Genomic DNA, 19,897 nt, shown 5'->3' with positions numbered 1-19,897 from the left:
CCGACAGAGAATCGTTGAATCCAAACTTCTAAATGGCGGACAAAATCATGGCTGATTCGCTCTCGTCCGAAAAACCTGAGGACAAATCATCGCAAGATGAGAGATCTGGCAACGGCCAAAACCTGATAGTAGACGAGGAGGAGCAAGAGAAACAGGCGGAACGTGAATTGACTCAAACGGACCATCTGAACAAGAAGTTATTGAGCTCGTTTTTGGATCGATTGAACCAAGCAGCAACACAATTCCCGGAAGTTGAACGGGCAAGAGAGCTCGAAGAGGATGGTCGTGACAACAAACTTGCTGAAGAGGGTTTCGAAGACTAACAATGAGTGTCCGAGTTAGAGACCTTGGAACTCAGCACGACAGACTTGTATATGGACAAATACAGTGCTTAATTGGTATCTTTTTTAGCGTCATGGTGCATTTTAACTTCCGTAACGCTATTCTCAGTTTGTGCCAGTGGATGACTAGTATACAAGGTCAATTTCATATAACCGACAGGACTACTCAGCACTACCCAGTGTTACATGTGCATCTTTTATGGCTTTCACGTGACACACCTTGAACTTTGAATGAATCTCGACAATATTTATGCAAATGAGTTGTTACGCTGTGGGACGAAACTTTATCTTGTATCATTGACCTGGTGAGATCTCTGTATTTTGTATTGCTGCACAACATAAACTGAACAAAGCGTACGTGTGAACCATATTTTGTTTGTTACCTAGGTACAGCCACCCCTCCTAAATTGAAAATAGTTGTACCATGGGTATTACATCTCTCATATCAGGGTCACTATGGTATCACCTGCCCCTCCAGCATGATCTGACAACTGGAAATTATCAGTCGGTTTTTGTTTATAATCTTGAGGTAAAAATAGAATCTGTTTATCTCAAAAATCACGCAATTAATAAAGCATCTTAATGCGGGGGAGTCGTCACCTGCACATACGTCAGATGGCCATAGCGTGTCATTGTTCACAAACAAGTATCTCTATCCATGAGTCTTTTTTAGCGTGTGTTGTTATTGTCGCCCGGGACTCAATTCCCGCGCGTGCACAGTTGACGACCCCCACTTTAAATTTACATCTTGAACGTGTTTGTTTGGATGTCTTAAAAATAAAAAGTCGGGGGTATTAAAGATTTCTGAAAAAAATACAATATATTGTTATTCTAGCTATTTATATCATTAAATATGTTTGTTAATCGCAAATGTTGTTCCTAACTACATTTACCCAAAACCACGCCCTCACAACACCTTTCGTGGTTTTCTATACACATGTACATTTAAAAGTGCCCATTTGACAACATTCCATCACAATATAGTAAATTATATTACCTTTATTTCATAGGTACAATACTAAATCGTTCGATTCTCCTCTCACCATTTCTCTTCAACATAGACAAAATACAAGTGCTTATTCTATAACAACGCGGCAATACAATTATAAAAAATATAGCGTGGAACTATGAAATTGATCAGAAATTATTAATCATTAAATTATTAAACGAAAAACAATGATTTAATATGTATTTTTTCGGATAAATGTAGAAACACAGCGTACTAGGTTAGAGAACAATAATCCCAAAACAAAGATTTGAATGCCAAAACAAGACGTATAAGCCTCGTGATTATAAGATATAACATGCGAGAGTGAGTATGTACGTGTATTCAATACCACGCGAATTGATCAGAAACTACAGTAACTGTAAACCCTAAACACAGAACACGATTTTAGATATTAGCGGAATGATGAGTATGGCAAAGATCTAGTCAACCACAATATATTAATATTAGTTACTATTCTTAATGCACGATTCGTTAGTCTTGTGTTTCTTTGTATCGAAGGTGATTCATATTCACTGATTGTAACATGTTTCTGTTGATAAACAGCATTTGCATTTGAATAAGTGGCAAGTATTTAGTTGAATCACAATCCATCTGACCGGCATTCTGCCTCATACACTGGTACGCCTACTCTACCTGAACATGCCGTATTTTGTATGCGACATCAAATCCGGAGGAATTTTTTACTATAGAAAGAATGAGATACAGTTGCAATTATGAGCGATTAACAAAACACAGATTATAAGGTATTTGAAACAACCGAGTGGTGTAAGCGGTATCCAAGCCGAGGTGCCATAACTGTAGCGGTTATTTCTATAGCATTGATATTAAAACCAAGTCGTTAATTAGATTTTAAACATTTTTGAGATTTCTCCAAACAATAATTTTTAAATGATAATTTAATATTACAATCATCATTATTACAATTATTGTTTGCGTAATATACTGTCGCATACGACTTGTTTACCACTTCCGTGTGACTGAGTATGTTCTAGAACCGTACTGTGTCTGGGTGGAATTTTTAGAAGTTGGTTGAATAGGTAATAGGGCACTGTAGAAGGCAATAGAAGGTAATGGAACATTCTAGAAATTTGTAGTAAGTTCCAGACTCATTATGTATGCTGATGTAATGGTCTATTTATAGACAGTGTGGGTATATATAGGGGAGTTGTTCAGCACTGAGATCAGATCGGAGATCTCGTTGAATTGTATTGGAGTTTAAGTATCTAGTTATTGGAGTAGTGGAGTTTTACCGCGTTATTGTACTTGATGTTTGCAGAGTATAATAATACCAGTACCAGTTGAAACCTCATCTGTTGGCTCCGTGTTCGTATTTTATCATCGCCGCCAGGGACGTCTTTTTGTTACTGTTGCCATTTTGGTATTTGAACCATCACACCTGTACTATACCAATTACGGTAATATTACGTTGTGTGTGACATATACACTTCTAATTTGCTAATAATATTGAAATGTATATCGTTACGATCACTTCCCTGAGATTACGACTAGAGGGTAAAACTTGTATACATCACCCCAAACACAATTTCATTCCAATTCACGTGAAAAAAAGGAATCTCGTGAGAACAATCTAATAAGAGTACATCTGTGCCTTGTATATATTTTGGCTGCTGATATTTTTACATTTTTACAAGGGTTGCACATTTTGGTCACAGAATTAACTACTTCGAATCTCTTTCCATATTTTAAAACGGCATACAAATAGTCCAAATGTATATTTCATTTTTTTTTATTATAAAATGACTTTATGAACTACTTTGAAATCACTCATTCGACAGTTTATCTGTTCATTTCTGTCTGTTAAGAAGCTCTAGCAACAATCCAGTAGCTTATAGCAAGAGAATGGCTATGTTTTGTTTTCGATGTAGATCCTCGAAGTGATTACGAAAGTTCTTTTTATACACACTCGCATGCCACCTGAGATTTAGATGGACAATACTCCATAATTCTATACCACCAGATACCTGCGAAGTGCTAATCTAAACAGCAAGAACAGTTTGAGGGAATCCCCCCAAGAACCAATCTGCTTCGAGTATTCAATTCATTATTTTATGGCATGACTTTTCTGAACTGAAACTGTAAAGAAGCAAATTATCCTTCTGCCCGTATGGTGGATTTGCTCGGTATAGAAACATTATTAGTGTCCTTGTATGTAAAAGAGAAGTTCCGGCTCCATCGTAATTAAAAAACAAACCCCAAAGTTAAATTTGACAGACCAATTTAAGAGCAATAATGTAAGAACCCCAGTTTTCCATTCACAGAGGTGCAGGATGGTGTATGTTTGTGGTTAAATCCACCCCTTGGTTTTATACCGTGGGGTCCATGTATCAATCTTTCACTGGGATGATTATGTTTACCAACGCGTTATCCATGTACGTCGGTTTAGTAATTGTTGTTATATCTATATTTGGTACATTATTTTCCCCTTATTGTAACAATTTCTCCTTTTTCTTTATATAAACCACCAAGTTCTCTAGTTTAGGTGCTGTTGGTGGATTGAGTCTCTAAGGGCACTATAAACCTGGTAATTTCATAACAGATATGATAATACACTACACACCGACCGAGCCGTTGCCAGGTTAAAAAGGTCACGATAGGTTACATATACCACTGTCTCTAGAAATATGTGTGTCCTTTGGATCATCAGGATATTGTAAAAACGCTAGAGTACAAGGTAATTTAAGACAAAACCATAACTTGCTATAAGAATATTAAACCAAGTCAAATACTACACTCTGACAATAAATGTAATATTAAAACCCACAAAACATGCAACATTCTCATATAACATCACTGGATTTCAGCAGTATATATATAATATAATATTTTGACTTTGAACTTTACAAACATTTTACTCAAGTAGATGGGATTCTGTGCTATCTATGCGTGTTCGCATTCATGAAAAGATATATCATTCCACCGACAGCTTCACACTTTTAGCTTTCCGTAAATGTCTAATTCTAAACCATATTAAACTGTATGATAGTGTTCCTAGGTCTATCATCATTCTAATCGGGACAAGATATGCACTTTGCTGGCCAATTTATTTCTTTATTAACATGAGGATTAATTTGTTATAAACAAAAGGTACAAAAACAAATTCAAATATGTTAATGGATTTACCACCACAAATATAGTGATTTTTATCCAATGAGGACTACATAATCTTTTTAATTTTAATTTTAATACGACGAATGCTCTACTCCTCCACAACAATATCTCACGCTCTCCTGCTTGTGGCATATAGATTTCCCAGCTCATAAGCTATCGTTTTTAAAGAGATATTGTCTTCTTAAATCCTAACTAATAATAAAAAAGTAGAAAAAACGACTAGCCTTAGCAATAAAACGTTCTTTCACAACAGAAGCAATTTTATTCTGAATTAGAATAAAATTCACTGGGTGCCACATATGAGTTAGGATGTGCTAAGACTTTGAGAAAAAAATGACATCGAAACTTCAACAGTACTAGAGGACGCTATGACCTCGTCAGGACGTGTGTGTATATGAAAGCTATTCTCATTGGTGATGCGGTGTTCGCCAAAATACAGCCCCAAAATATACCGAATCACTAGTGCAAATAAATAACTTCCACATTAAAGTCTTAGTGAGCAATCCTGTTTTCAGATTTTTTATTGTGTGTGTGAGAACTAAAATTCCTAAGTTCAGTGAAATGTGTATATTTTGAAAACCAAGTGTGAAGTTATTATCCTCTCAAAACATTTTTTCAATGCATTTCTGACTTCAGAGGTGTCTTAAAAATATAATTTTAGTTCTGTCATTTTCGCACGTAATCGTAATGCAATCTACAAAAATATTGTTCATATATTTATTTTTTATATATTCATTTTTATAGTTCAGTTGTACATGCATTCTATAGAAATATATACCACACATTCAGAAAGTACTTTGGGATTTTTGTTGGATATCATGAAAATTTGATATTTATTTACTTTATTTTTTTCAAATTGCATCTTATAACCGTTCTTACAAAGACACATCAATTGCAACTATCTATTGAAATCTGTCCCGTTTTGTTTTTATTTGTTACCATCGAATTACTGAGAAGAATAAACATAAAAGCGGAACTGTGTTTCTTTGCTAGTTAGAGCTAACAAGTGACTAACAGCTGTTTCTGTATATGTAACCTTTGATGGTTACGGCGTGACTTATCAAACAAAATAAAACATGTGCGACATTTCTATAACACACTTCAAGCAAAGTATTACAAGTGAATTTTCAACAAAGCAAAACACAAAAATGGAAAAAAAGAAAAATGAAAACCCAACTACGTTAATAGTAATTAACTGAAATATATAAAAATGAAAAGTACAGTTGAAAATAAACCACAAATGAAACTGCAATGTAATATATAAAGGGGAAAAAAATATTAGAAACATAAAAAAAAATAATATTGAAATACAAAAAGACAAATGAAAATATTCCCTCATAAACGTGTAGCGCTTACCAGTCATGTCACATCCTGGAGCTGGTTTAAATTCGCCAACTTGATTAATCGCTTTTTTGACAAATTAACATTGGTTACTAGTACCTCACAAACAAATCCAAATCATGTCAAGTTTTCATGCAGTAGAAATATAATTGTAAACACTAACCATTCACCAACAGAACATGAATTCAACACATTCGACTTGAAATAAACCGCTACATATGCTCCTCTCTTACGAAGTTCAATAATTACGGCCAAACACCAATATTTGTGCGTATCAAGTGACTTATTCACAAACTGCTCTGTATATGAAGAAACATTGAACTCAACGCAAATTAATCTCTACCAACAGCTTGCTATCCACATATCTTGGGCTGCTTGTCTATGGGTGAAAACATAAACCCCGAATTGTAAATTGTATCATACCATAAGTTACAGTTAGTTCAAGCGTTGCATAATAAGAACGACCCAACTTTATGTAAGACATTCAATTCGAAACACTTGCTAAGCGCATTGACATCAGAATACTAACGAGTTCATACATCATGCACCGTTTTATATGATGAAATGTACTCATGATAAAATTATGTACAAGTATGTACTTTTTAGTGACTTGTATGATATATCATCATTAAAGAATTCTAGTGCTGCGTATTAAGTTTCGTCATTTGCCACTGGTGTTGTTATTCAGAGGGCTAAATTGGATTTGTTCAAATTTCACAATCTACCAAAGATGCCTATTATTTCATTTTCATACTTCATTGTTTCAGAGGAAATGTCTTTTTTGAAATTGTATCTGTTATGGGATTGATTATTTTATGTCACTGCCGACTTTTGTTTCTTCTAGTTTGGAAATATTTTTTTTTGTTTAAGTTGAGCGCGAATTTAAATAGCTTAACATCCGGGGGTTATTTTGTACAAGTAACATACATAGATCTATTATGACAATCCCAGCCGCGAGGGAAGTTCGCAGCCGAGTAATTGATCGATGTTAGTCAGCTGTATTGAATTGTAAATCACACTACTATGTTTACAAATTTACAAATACCGTTTTGGTCATATAAAAAGGAATTCTACTTGAGAGATATTGAACAAAGCATACCCTTCTGTGTATATATCAGAAGATGGATGTAGTATTGGGACGGAGGCGTGTTATGTGTAGTCTCTACGGCATTTCAAAATACATTGTATTTTTTGTATTATTTACTAATCTTTCATTCTGTGTATGTTTCATTTTGCTTCTAGTCGTTTTTTTCTGTTTGTAAAAAACAATAAAGATTATTTATGTACAGACATAGATTTTCCGTGAGAAAGCGCGTGAGTTCACCACACTTCTATCTCTTCACTCGCACTGTAAAATAAAAAAAAAACATTCGTGTACTTCAAAGTTGCAGAATGAAGTGTTGGGCCCAGTGCCATTTAATGAGTTCATCGTCAATCTACCCTGTAAGTAAGACAAGGTATAATATTTTTTGGGAAAATTAGAGAAGATGGTACCAGAAGAAGCTAATATCATACTACTCATAGTCTGAACAGTTACAAAGTTATATCCGAATACTGGATCACTGGAGATATCGTACTTGTCAACAGAAGTATTTCAACACAGTTAACCATTATCATCTGGATTTTAAAAGACAACTCTTACATCCACTAAAAATCTATATCAATCTCATTCTTTACTAAGAGGGAGACCGTTCGAAAATTGATAATGATAATGGATAATGAGCGTGCGGTATCGTAGTGAGCTCTAAACATTTCCTAGGTAGAATCAAATCAAACCATTTGATGAAGGAACTAGACAAGTGGTGCAAGCCAATGACAGCTTGGCGTTAATACTATGAAAAATAGAGCGACCTCGTCCTTTATTTTAAATATGCAATTCCAAATAAGCTATTATGTAGTATTTATTGTAAATGGTATGAAACTTTTTCTCAACATCTGAGAACAAATTCGTTGTCTTTAAAAATAAACACAGGCAATACGGACAATAATTGCAGACTTCTTGTCTATTGGCATGAATAGTATATCTAACTAGGAAAATAGCCGTGTTTAACTTTTATCTTTGAAATTATCGTATGAAGTGGAGGTTTCAGGGCCTATGAATAAATTACCGCTACTTTGTATTTATGTCCGCAAATTATTTATGAAAATATTGAATGAAATCGGTGCTCAGGCGACTAAAAGTCATTATTGAATATGTCCACATAAAGTGTAAAAATTGGTCAATTTACCTAAAAGTAATGTCAGACTTACTGCTACTGGCCAAAAATATTAATCAGAATTCTTTTCATTGATTGGGAACATCTGGAACATTCAACATTTCAATCCAATGTGTGTATAGTGTAAAAAAATATAACAGTATTCAACTAAAAACACGGAATCCATCATTTACTCAGTGATAATAGGGGCAAAATTTTCCTGTCTTATTACTAGTGTAAAGGAAGATTATATTGGCAATAGGAAATGAAAAAACAATTTCTGGATTTCATTCTTAACTAGAATACTGAAGATATTCACGCCACAACATCGATGCGCTTCAATATATGTTTATAACTTTGTTTGTAATCGAGTGTTCGCGCTACCTACCGAATATATGTGTGTGTGCACATATATATCAACAAACAATTTAATTGTCAAACATTATTTTTAATAACACTAAGAAAAATACAAAAATAAACCTTATTACCCACTACGCCCAAAGTTGCTAAAATATTTCAAAATCTAACCCACACATAGTGACAAATATAATTCTGTAAAATCAATTAAATACAAATAGACATAACATTCACAAGACTTATTCGCACACATTTCTGTATACAAAGAATAAATCACAACAACTACCTCATAAACTCATCTATCTAAAAAACAAACAAACATATTTGTTTCCATGTTGCATTAAGCGCAGACTGACTGGGCTTGTGTAATTTCGTCAATTGATAACTCCCTGTCATAAACCTGGACGCATGACATCATTCCACCAAACGATCTGTTATCACCCATTCGTGATCCCAAACGTGCTTCAAATTGAGTGGCGATCTCTGTCTGTCCTATATATTCAGAGCTCACCTCTAGTCCATTTACGTATATTCTGGACATACCGGTATTATAATTATAGCTGCCACCTACAAACAGCCACTGATGAAATGGTAGGTATCCATGTACAACAAAAATTGGACTACTCATATTTCTACGTACAACTTGGAAAACTAAAGCACCATTTACTATTATGAAAACGTGAACTCCGTAGCCGTTTCTATTGAAATAAAAAAGTGGCCCAGGCTGCCCCCCCAGATTTACGTACATAAGAATTGTGATTGAATAACGAGTATCCAAAATACCGTTGTTTGGGACTTCAATGTAGGAATTCGATGAGCCAGTGAAACGATACGCACCACAGCGTCCACCATTTTCATCTAAATATGGACCTGTGGAAACGCCATGGTTACCACCAGTAGATATATCGGAGAGTCCATACTTCGAATTCAGTGGCCAAAACCCTACCGGCTGCACTGCTTACAGAGAAAAGAGACCAAACATCAAACGAGAATATTATAGTATAAGCAAGTCGAGAATTCAGTAACTAAGACGAAAATAGGTCTATTTCTTCCAAAATAGTATAGACAAATACAAATTAATGAAAAAAAGTTTCTAGCAAATCATAATAAGTATACAGTATAATCGAAGGTTTATGGCTACTTTGGAGCATCCATTCATTTTTAGTCTCGACGCCATACTACAAGGTGTTGTAGTCTCACCTCATTTGTAACAAATTGGAAAATAACAAAGCATGATTTAGAATTCAAAGACTTGATTACGCAACATTTGACCTGTGTTTAATATTGTTTGATGAGAACAATCATTGCTATTAAAATAAATAGGATCTCACCGCAGACATGAAGGTTTCGTTGAAAAAAAAAACATGTTAAGGTTACACAAATTTAATCATCCCTGGCCATCTGAGTTGCAGAATATTCAACCAGTGTACATTTTTTCTACACGTAAAATCACATCACACATAATATAAACAATGCTATTTTATGAATATTTATGCTTTCGATGTGAAAAAAAGATCGTGTTATCGCTTCTTAAAACCAAATTATACCTTTCATTTTTGTACATGCTTGCAAATTATGCCCCAAAAGCATTTTGTGATAATTCGTGATTCGTATGCTCTGTTGGTGACCTCCAACATTGAGCAGTATCATACTTAAAGCAGTTAACAGTTTCCAAGAATGTCCCGGCAGTGCACTTAAGCATTAACACGGTATATACCTATCAACATACCTCGATATACTTACATTCTGTTGGAAATATAATGTTTCCCGTACATACATCAGTCGTCACATCAAATTTTGTAGTCGGCACTGTCGTGATGGATGTTGTCAGTCGTTTCGTAATAGTGTCCACATCGGTGACAAGATGGGCAGCCGTGGTCGGATGTGATGTCCCTATCCAATATGAGGTGCGTGAGACCACTGTATATTGTCTGTCCACAACTGCCGTAGCTAATATACACAATATATGAAAACAATTAAATTTACGACTTCACAGATACTCCAAGATTGTAGTTATATATGTCTGCGCACACTTTGAGTGTTTTAACCTACGCATATCAATTCGAATTTTAAAATTACTAATTGTTACATTTACCTGCAATGCCAGGTTCAGTATTACCGACAGTTGACACAAGTACGGTACCGACAGTGAGCGTTGTTGCAATAACGGAGGTAATACCAACAGCTAGGCGCTTGTAGAAAGAGCCGCCAGCTTCCACGGGCTGGAAATAGACATTATAATTATGTTATAAATACTAATCAATACTATAGAAAGTATATGTCAGCCATAAAGATACTTTCAAGTTTACATTATAGTCAAGAAAATGATAAACATCATACATTGCTTTTTTCCGGCAACACTCTGTTCATGTTTGCAGATACTGTGAAGAACAGTGTACACTATCAAATGGTGCACTTATACGTGAGAAGTTGTATATTTATAATCGACGCATTCAACATAAAAAAGCCGAGAACTCCCTTAGCAAGGGATTATAACATACATGTATATTTCCGAAGGGTCTTAATATAGTGTATTGTACTGAAAGCAGACAATAGCTTCATATTCTGTTTTCTTTTACTAAGTGTTGTTGGGTTACTTTTTTGCATAATTCAACGAACGTATTTGGATAACAGATGATGTGTAACATGAACTAAAATGTTCGCTAATTTTTATTCTCGATCAACTTTGATATACTTATAATAAGCATTTTTTAAAGATTCTAAGACGTTTTTACATTCCCGGGGAAATCGTGTCACTTATATGTGACGGGGTGAACTATTAGGCATGGTTTCACCGGTGAGAGCAGATTTAATCATCGGAACTTTTATTTATTTAATTTAATTTAACACTTTATTTAAAGAGGGTAGGCCAATATACAATAAAGTAATTTTCATTGGGCCCTCTGTAGGGACAAAAAACACAATATACATATTATAGGCTTGAGCCATTTACAACAAATTTTTCACTCAGATAAATTTTGTAGGTTTTCTTAAAAATGCCTAAAGAGGCTGAATTTCTGATATGGAATGGCAAGTTATTCCATAGGGTTACCCCTCTATACTGAAACGTCCTCTGACCCATGGATGTTTTCCATTTAGTAATGCGTAAATTATTTTTAAGAGAGGAACATGTACTATACTTGTGGGTTTGGGAGATAGGACTGAACATTTCACTTATATATAAAGGCGCCAAGCCATTGGTTGCCATATACATTACGATACCTAGAAAATATGAAATTCTGTAATCGATAGGCAAGATACTATGTTTTTTGAACAGTTCAAACGACGATTGGCTAAAGTTGTCAGAGGAAATCACACGAACTGCCCTTTTCTGAAGCTTATACACCCGACATAAATTTGATTGACTTGTATTTCCCCATACTATACAGCAATAGTCCAATAACGACTGAATAAATGAAAAATACAATGTTCTTCTGACGGAAATAGGTAAGAAGCTGCGAACTCTCATAAGAACACCAATTCTTTGGCTAAGCTTTTTACAAAGTATATCAACATGATAATCCCATGATAGAGTTTTATCTAAAACCACCCCGAGCGACTTTTCGAAACTGACTGTTTTAATTATTTCACCATTGAAGTTAACCAGAAAATCTTCGCCATTATTATTTAGCCTTTGACAGGATCCAACAAGCATAGATTTTGATTTAGATGTGTTGATTGACATGTAATTGCAATTAACCCAACGCAAAATTGGCCAAACATCATCATTAATGCACTTTGTGACTACATTGATGCTTGGTCCAGACGATAACAGAGTTTGATCGTCCACATACATATCAATGGAACTGTTTTCAAGAAATAATGGTAGGTCATTAATAAATAGAAGAAATAATAATGGTCCTAAAATCGAACCCTGTGGTACGTCATGTCGAATATTGACAGCATCCGACTGTTTACCCATCAAATACACAACTTGCTTTCTGTCAGTTAAATAAGAATTAAACCAAACAAGGGAGATTGGAGAAATGCCATAAATTGAGAGCTTATTTAATAATACATGTTTATCTACCATATGCTTAAATCAAGGAAAAGCAAACCACACAATAAGCCATCATCCATATTGTAGCTGTATGGCAAGAATGTGATTTCCGAAAACCTGACTGCGATTTAGAAATTAAATCATTACTGTTCAAATAATGGTATAAGTGATCATGCACGTGTTTTTCAAAGATTTTTGAGATTATTGGGAGAAGCGAAATTGGACGAAAATTACACATGTCCTGGGATCCGCCCTTGTGTAATGGAATAACTTTGGCATGCTTAAACATGTCTGGAAAAATACCTGATGAAATGCTAAGGTTGAATAAATAAACAATACTTTCACAAATGAATGGAGCAGAAATACGCAAAAGTTTAGATGATGTATTGTCAAAGCCAGCTGACTTAGAACTTGATAGTGAAAACAGTTGGTTCTTCACGAACTGGCATGTGACCGGCGGAATAACAAATTGACGAGTATTGGTCAATTTGGGTTCAATAAATTTCCGTAAATTCGTAAAATATGAATCACCCACTGAAACATTGGGTCGTAACTTGTCGGCAACAGAAGCGAAATGTGTATTGAAATTATTAACAATTGCCAACTGAAATATTAACGTTGAGAGAGTTAGATTTACCACCAATGATCAAATCGTTAAGGGTTTTCCACAAGGCGGCACTGTTGGAGCTATTGATTTTGATAAGTTGAATATAATGGTTTTTCTTAGCGGCCTTGATTAAATTAACTACCAGATTACGTTTGGCTCTATATTGGTTTAGGACAGTGACATCACATAAAGTACGTGCACGCCTCCGAAGTTTGTCTCTTTCTCTAATTTTAAGTAGAATGTCCGTATTCAGCCATCCTGGCTGTCTTAATTTTTTCACACGTCTACAAACAAATGGGGCATGCGAATCACAAATATTATTAAAAATAGAATGCCAAGTCTCAAAAGCTAAATTAGTATCAGTAATGTTGTGAACGGAAATTAGAGGCGTGTTCCGAAAGTCAGCCAAAAATAGAGACTCAACGAACACTTTGAAATTTCTATAACGAATAGAAACATGATTGTTTGATTGAGGGAAGGAACGGAGTTTGCGAACCACGAATATAGGGTTATGGTCCGAAATACCCAAGTTGTGAATGAGAGCCAAATTAACGTTTTCATTATGATTTACATAAACATGGTCCAGACATTTACCGGACGCAGGCCTCGTAACACCATTAATAATTTGAGAAAAGCCTAAATCAGCTAAGCAATTAAACAAGTAGTGAGAACAATTAGATAGAACATCATAATTAAAGTCACCAAAAATATACATTTCTTTGCCTTCTAGATAAGCGTTTTCAATGTTATGAGCTAACATCACATCTATGTTATGAACAGTACTTGGAGGTCTATAAACGCAACCAAGTAAAATAGACCTACAAGTGGGTAGAGTTAATTCAATCCACATAATTTCAATAAAATTGTTCTCAAGGTCAAGTCTACGACTGAAAACGATGTCGGAGTTGATGAAAGCCACAAGTCACCCCCTCTCCCGTTTGGACGGTCCCGCCTAATTAAATTGAAACCATTAATATGAAACTCATTGTCATGGTAAGATGAATTGAGAAAGGTTTCACATACAAAAAATAAGTCGACTTGTTTTTTACAATCAGCAGTAAGTATCAAATTAAGCTCATCAATTTTGTTAGATAAATGGTTAATATTAATAAACCCAAGCCTCAGACCATTCTGGAGGTTTAAATTATTCACGAGACTGCAATTGTCCGAAATACTACAACTGGAGTGGCTAGAAACGGCCGTGTCATCCTGGCCGGATATCTAAAAGTTACAGTGTTTCTGCTTGTGACCCGTTTTCCCACAACTCCAGCATCGAATACCTGTTACTTGACGACCTACGCGAACTGTATGGCCTGCCTCGCCGCAATTGTGACACTTTACATCGCTACTGTTGTGCTGCTGCCTATTTAAATTACACACGTGGAAAGTATGACCAACACTACCACAGCTGTAGCACGTCACACGTCGTCTGCTATTAGAGTGGATATGAGGATTCAAATTATCCCCATGGATACTTCTACGATGAGCACTATTACGTCGGTTTGAAAACTGGATGGATCGAGTTATAGGACACATGGTATTACAATTTCCCACCAACCTGCCTGTACCCCGGGCATTCAAATGAACCTTGTCACTGTATAAGTTAGTGTTAATGGTACCAGCATTGTTACGTAATATTGTGTCATTGTCAATGAAAGAAGCACCATTGTTTTCCGCCACGAGTCGAAGTGATCGATTTAATTAATTCACAGCTGCACGCAAATAGTCGTCTCTTGGACACACACTTGAAATAAAAATCTTGGTTGCTGGATTAATAGCTTTAACTTTGTTAACAGATGATGTGCATTCGTTAACGATGTCATGTTCAAAAATAAAATTCTGAACATGATTGGTTCCACAATGGATGATAACCGAGTCGCTGTTTGCAATCAATTCTGACATATTGTCAATACACCTTGAAACATCCGGGAAAAGCGCCCCTGACATTGCAATCACTTCTGTTTTGTATAATCTACTTGAATCAATATCTCGGAGAAGTGAATCTCCAATAATAATTGAATTAAGCCGATCTGATTCAGATTCATATGGCGGAGCTTGCGGTGGAGAATGAGTGACTTCACAGTGCTCTTCCGAAATACCAGGTGGTACATTTTCCATACAGCCATCGTTAGAACTAATCTTACGTATTCTGCTTTCCAAATCTGTTGCACAATATGTTTCTAAAAGCTTCCAGATCCTTTAATAGAGCATTAATTATAACTGGGGGTACTGGTGGTGTATCGTCTGAGTGGCCATCTTCAGTGGTAGTACCGATGCTAACAAGATTGAATCCTTTCTGTTTATTCTATAGACTTGTGAAACCTTTTGTTATAAAAGTGGCCGTGGGATTGATGTATAAAAAAATGGGTTCAGTTCACAGGGATTTATTTGTAGCTTTCATAATGTGCAATGCCAGCCCCCAAAGCGAGACAGTACACCGCCACACAATCCCCATACAATACCTCCTCCGTGTCCATGGCTACGAAGAACACATAAATAGATGTTACCGTGGTCCCATTGTTCCAGCGCTGCCGGTCAGCATTTCCGACCACACTATGAACGTGATTAAGTATCAGTCCCACTTGAAGTGTCACCAGTATGATGGCGTGTATGGAATCATTAACAGCGTATACGACCCACAGAATATAATGGTCGTAGTTAAAACAATAATTTGAAAGATACATATGTATGTTTGGCACGTGCTAACCTTACACGCGACGAATGATTCACACTCTCATGTGTAAAGTGTGCACGCGCAGATATTTGTCAAAAAAATTTAATTCGTCGTTATTATTATCGAAGAAATGACTGTGATTTACTTTCTCGCATGAAATGGTTGTTGACATTCAATAAACAGCGTGTTTATTTGTTTCACTGCTCTTAGTCATGGAAATAAATAAGCATTGTATATATAAAATGTTTCAGTTCACAGTTCATAGGAAGAAAATCGGCGATATTAAACCCTATGCATGCACGGAAGTAAATAAACCGGGAACGTCGAATTTGATTGAAGTTTGTTCGGTCCGCTTGTCATTAAAGGCATTGTAAGACTGTTTTATAATACATCGATCGGTGTCGATGCGTCATAAAACATGCACGTTACAAAAACAAGTCTGGGTATTATTAAGTCTAAGGCCAAAACAATACTGTTGATACCTGTGTGTTTATGAATATGATTATATGTAGTTCATTTTGCTTCGGTGTCGTAGATAACAAGAATTGGAAAAAAAACACGGAAAATCTTTACAATGCTCACGAAATGCTCATTATATAGAACAGTTGGAATGTGAAATTCGTTGTCTCTCTGCTTTTCGTATGGGGTTATGCGCAAACAAAAACAAAATTCCCATTTTAATAGTGAGAGAAAACTAAAATTCAGTCTTCAAATATACCCAAACTATAACATTTTGCATTAAAATACTTCATCAGAACTATGAATGAAGATATGTTATAGTTATTTGGGGGGGTTGTGTGTAGCGTGGTGTTCCATGTATGTAGCTCGCTGACTTGGCAGTGAATGACCGCGCACAATCGTTATCTTCAGTAAACGAGATTACTATTTGAATATAAATACTGTAGCTTGTTCAGGGAGCGATGTTTTTTGTTTCGAACACAGGGGGACTGTGTTTCGAATGAGAAACTAGGCAGTGCAAAGCCTGGAAAATATGTGTGTCTTATGCACATTAATTTTCTTGAATTGGAGCTGATGGATATGTGTTTTTCTAGAGTTAGGGTAATCAAAAAGGAATCGACGAATCGCGTATCACGAATCAACAAGCTAATGACGACTTTTGGACTACAAATAATACAAATATTAAAGGTGAACAGCAGAGCCTCAAACTTTCCATGTTTAATTGAATTAGGGAGGTATCCTCTTACAATACAGGGTACAAAACAATTGTTAAAATATTGGATGAGGGTTCAGGAAATGCCTGAAAATACATTAGTATGTGAAGCATACAAGCTTGCTATAATGATGCATGATTCTGGTACTAAAAACTGGGTATCTGGTGTGAAAAAGATTTTGGAAAACCTAAATTTAAGTAATATCTGGGAAGATGGGCAAATTAAATACAGCAATGCAATTCCAGAAAAAAAGTAAAAAATGCATGTTTGATGATGATAAGGGCGTGCATCACAAAAACAAATTGAGAACATACAGAGAAATAAAAACTGAAATCGGTTGCTCTGGCGACTAAAAAATCATTATTGAATTTGTCCACATAAAGTGTAAAAATTGGTCAATTTACCTAAAAGTAATGTCAGACCTACTGCTACTGGCCAAAAATATTAATCAGAATTCTTTTCATTGATTGGGAACATCTGGAACATTCAACATTTCAATCCAATGTGTGTATAGTGTAAAGAAATATAACAGTATTCAACTAAAAACACGGAATCCATCATTTACTCAGTGATAATAGGAGGAAATATATTGAAAGAATATATTGGCAATAGAAAATGAAAAACAATTCTGGGTTTCATTCTTAACTAGAATACTGAAGATATTCACGCCACAACATCGATGCGTTTCAATACATGTTTATAACTTTGTTTGTAATCGAGTGCATATATATATGTATGTGCACATATATATCAACATACAATTTAATTGTCAAACAGTATTTTTAATAACACTAAGGAAAATACAAAAATAAAATGTTTCAAAATCTAACCCACACATAGTGACAAATATAATTCTGTAAACTCAATTAAATACACATAGACATGATAACATTCATAAGACTTATTCGCAAAAATTTCTGTATACAAAGAATAAATCATAACAACTATCTCATAAACTCATCTATTTAAAAAAAAACACATATTTGTTTCCATGTTGAATTAAGCGCAGACGGACTGGGCTTGTGTAATTTCGTCAATTGATAACTCCCTGTCATAAACCTGGACGCATGACATCATTCCACCAAACGATCTGTTATCACCAATTCGTGATCCCAAACGTGCTTCAAATTGAGTTGCGATCTCCGTCCGTCCTATATATTTAGAGCCCACCTCTAGTCCATTTACGTATATTCTGGACATACCGGTATTATAATTATAGCTGCCACCTACAAAAAGCCACTGATGCAATGGTAGGTATTTATGTATAGCAAAATTTGGATGACTCATATTTCTACGTATAGCTCGGAAAAACAAAGCATCATTTTCTACTATGAAAACGTGAACTCCGTAGCCGTTTCTTTTGAAATTAAAAAGTGGCCCGGGCTGCCCCCCAAGATTTACGTACATAAGAATTGTGATTGAATAACGAGTATCCAAAATACCGTTGTTTGGGACTTCAATGTAGGAATTCGATGAGCCAGTGAAACGATACGCACCACAACGTCCACCATTCTCATCTAAATATGCACCTGTGGAAACGCCATGGTTACCACCAGTAGATATATCGGAGAGTCCATACTTCGAATTCAGTGGCCAAAACCCTACCGGCTGTACTGCTTACAGAGAAAAGGGACCAAACATCAAACGAGAATATTATAGTATAAGCAAGTCGAGAATTCAGTAACTAAGACGAAAATAGGTCTATTTCTTCCAAAATAGTATAGACAAATACAAATTAATGAAAAAAAGTTTCTAACAAATCATAATAAGTATACAGTATAATCGAAGGTTGATGGCCACTTTGGAGCATCCATTCATTATCAGTCTCGGCGCCATACTGCAAGGTGTTGTAGTTTCACCTCATTTGTAACAAATTGGAAAATAACAAAGCATGATTTAGAAATCAAAGACTTGATTACGCAACATTTAACCTGTGTGTAATATTGTTTGATGAGAACAAACCTTGCTATTAAAATAAATATGATCTCAACGCAGACATGAAGGTTTCGTTGAAAAAAAACATGTTAAGGTTATACAAATTTAATCATCCCTGGCCATCTGAGTTGCAGCATATTCAACCAGTGTAAATTTTTTCTACACGTAAAATCACATCACACAAAATATAGACAATGCTATATTATAAATATTTATGTTCTCGATGTGAAAAAAAGATCGCGCTATCGCTTCTTAAAACCAAATTATACCTTTCATTTTGTACATCCTTGCAAATTATGCCCAAAAAGCATTTTTTGATAATTTGTGATTCGTATGCTCTGTTGGTGATCTCCAAAATTGAGCAGTATCATACTTAAAGCAGTTAACAGTTTCCAAGAATGTCCCGGCAGTGCACTTAAGCATTAACACGGTATATACCTATCAATATACCTCGATATACTTACATTCTGTTGGAAATATAATGTTTCCCGTACATACATCAGTCGTCACACCAAATGTTGTAGTCGGCATTGTCGTGATGGATGTTGTCAGTCGTTTCGTAATAGTGTCCACATCGGTGACAAGATGGGCAGCCGTGGTCGGATGTGATGTCCCTGTCCCATATGAGGTGCGTGTCACCCCTGTATCTTGTCTGTCCACAAGTGCCGTAGCTAATATACACAATATATGAAAACAATAAAATTTACGACTTCACAGATACTCCAAGATTGTAGTTATATATGTCCGCGCACATTTTGAGTGTTTTAACCTACGCATATCAATTCGAATTTTAAAATTACTAATTGTTACATTTACCTGCAATGCCAGGTTCAGTATTACCGACAGTTGACACAAGTACGGTACCGACGGTGAGCGTTGTTGCAATAACGGAGGTAACACCAACAGCTAGGCGCTTGTAGAAAGAGCCGCCAGCTTCCACGGGCTGGAAATAGACGTTACAATTATGTTATAAATACTAATCAATACTATAGAAAGTATATGTCAGCCATAAAAATACTTTCAAGTTTACAATATAGTCAAGAAAATGATAAACATCATACATTGCTTTTTTCCGGCAACACTCTGTTCATGTTTGCAGATACTGTGAAGAACAGTGTACACTATCAAATGGTGCAC

General features: G+C 35.4%; 2 protein-coding genes across 2 annotated transcripts; one reads left to right on the top strand and one right to left on the bottom strand.

The window, feature by feature from the left end:
- The first annotated feature begins 22 nt into the window (after nt 1–22).
- Nucleotides 23–698, top strand: LOC102802350 (uncharacterized). The gene has a single exon (XM_006818272.3). It carries the CDS (start codon nt 33–35, stop codon nt 321–323), a length of 291 nt encoding a protein of 96 aa, XP_006818335.2. The 5' UTR covers nt 23–32; the 3' UTR covers nt 324–698.
- A 16,888-nt stretch (nt 699–17,586) lies between these two features.
- On the bottom strand, nt 17,587–19,897 carry LOC146735004 (uncharacterized). The gene is made up of 4 exons (XM_085506724.1): nt 19,822–19,897; nt 19,577–19,703; nt 19,225–19,431; nt 17,587–18,438 (listed from the first exon to the last, which is right to left on the bottom strand). The coding sequence occupies exons 1-4, from the start codon at nt 19,849–19,851 to the stop codon at nt 17,825–17,827; spliced, it is 978 nt and encodes a 325-aa protein (XP_085362850.1). The 5' UTR covers nt 19,852–19,897; the 3' UTR covers nt 17,587–17,824.

This window comes from Saccoglossus kowalevskii, chromosome 13 (genome assembly GCF_978046115.1).
Source record: "Saccoglossus kowalevskii chromosome 13, keSacKowa6.1, whole genome shotgun sequence".
In the NCBI taxonomy this organism is placed as follows: Eukaryota; Metazoa; Hemichordata; class Enteropneusta; family Harrimaniidae; genus Saccoglossus; species Saccoglossus kowalevskii.
This window is presented reverse-complemented; position numbering and strand designations above follow the sequence as displayed.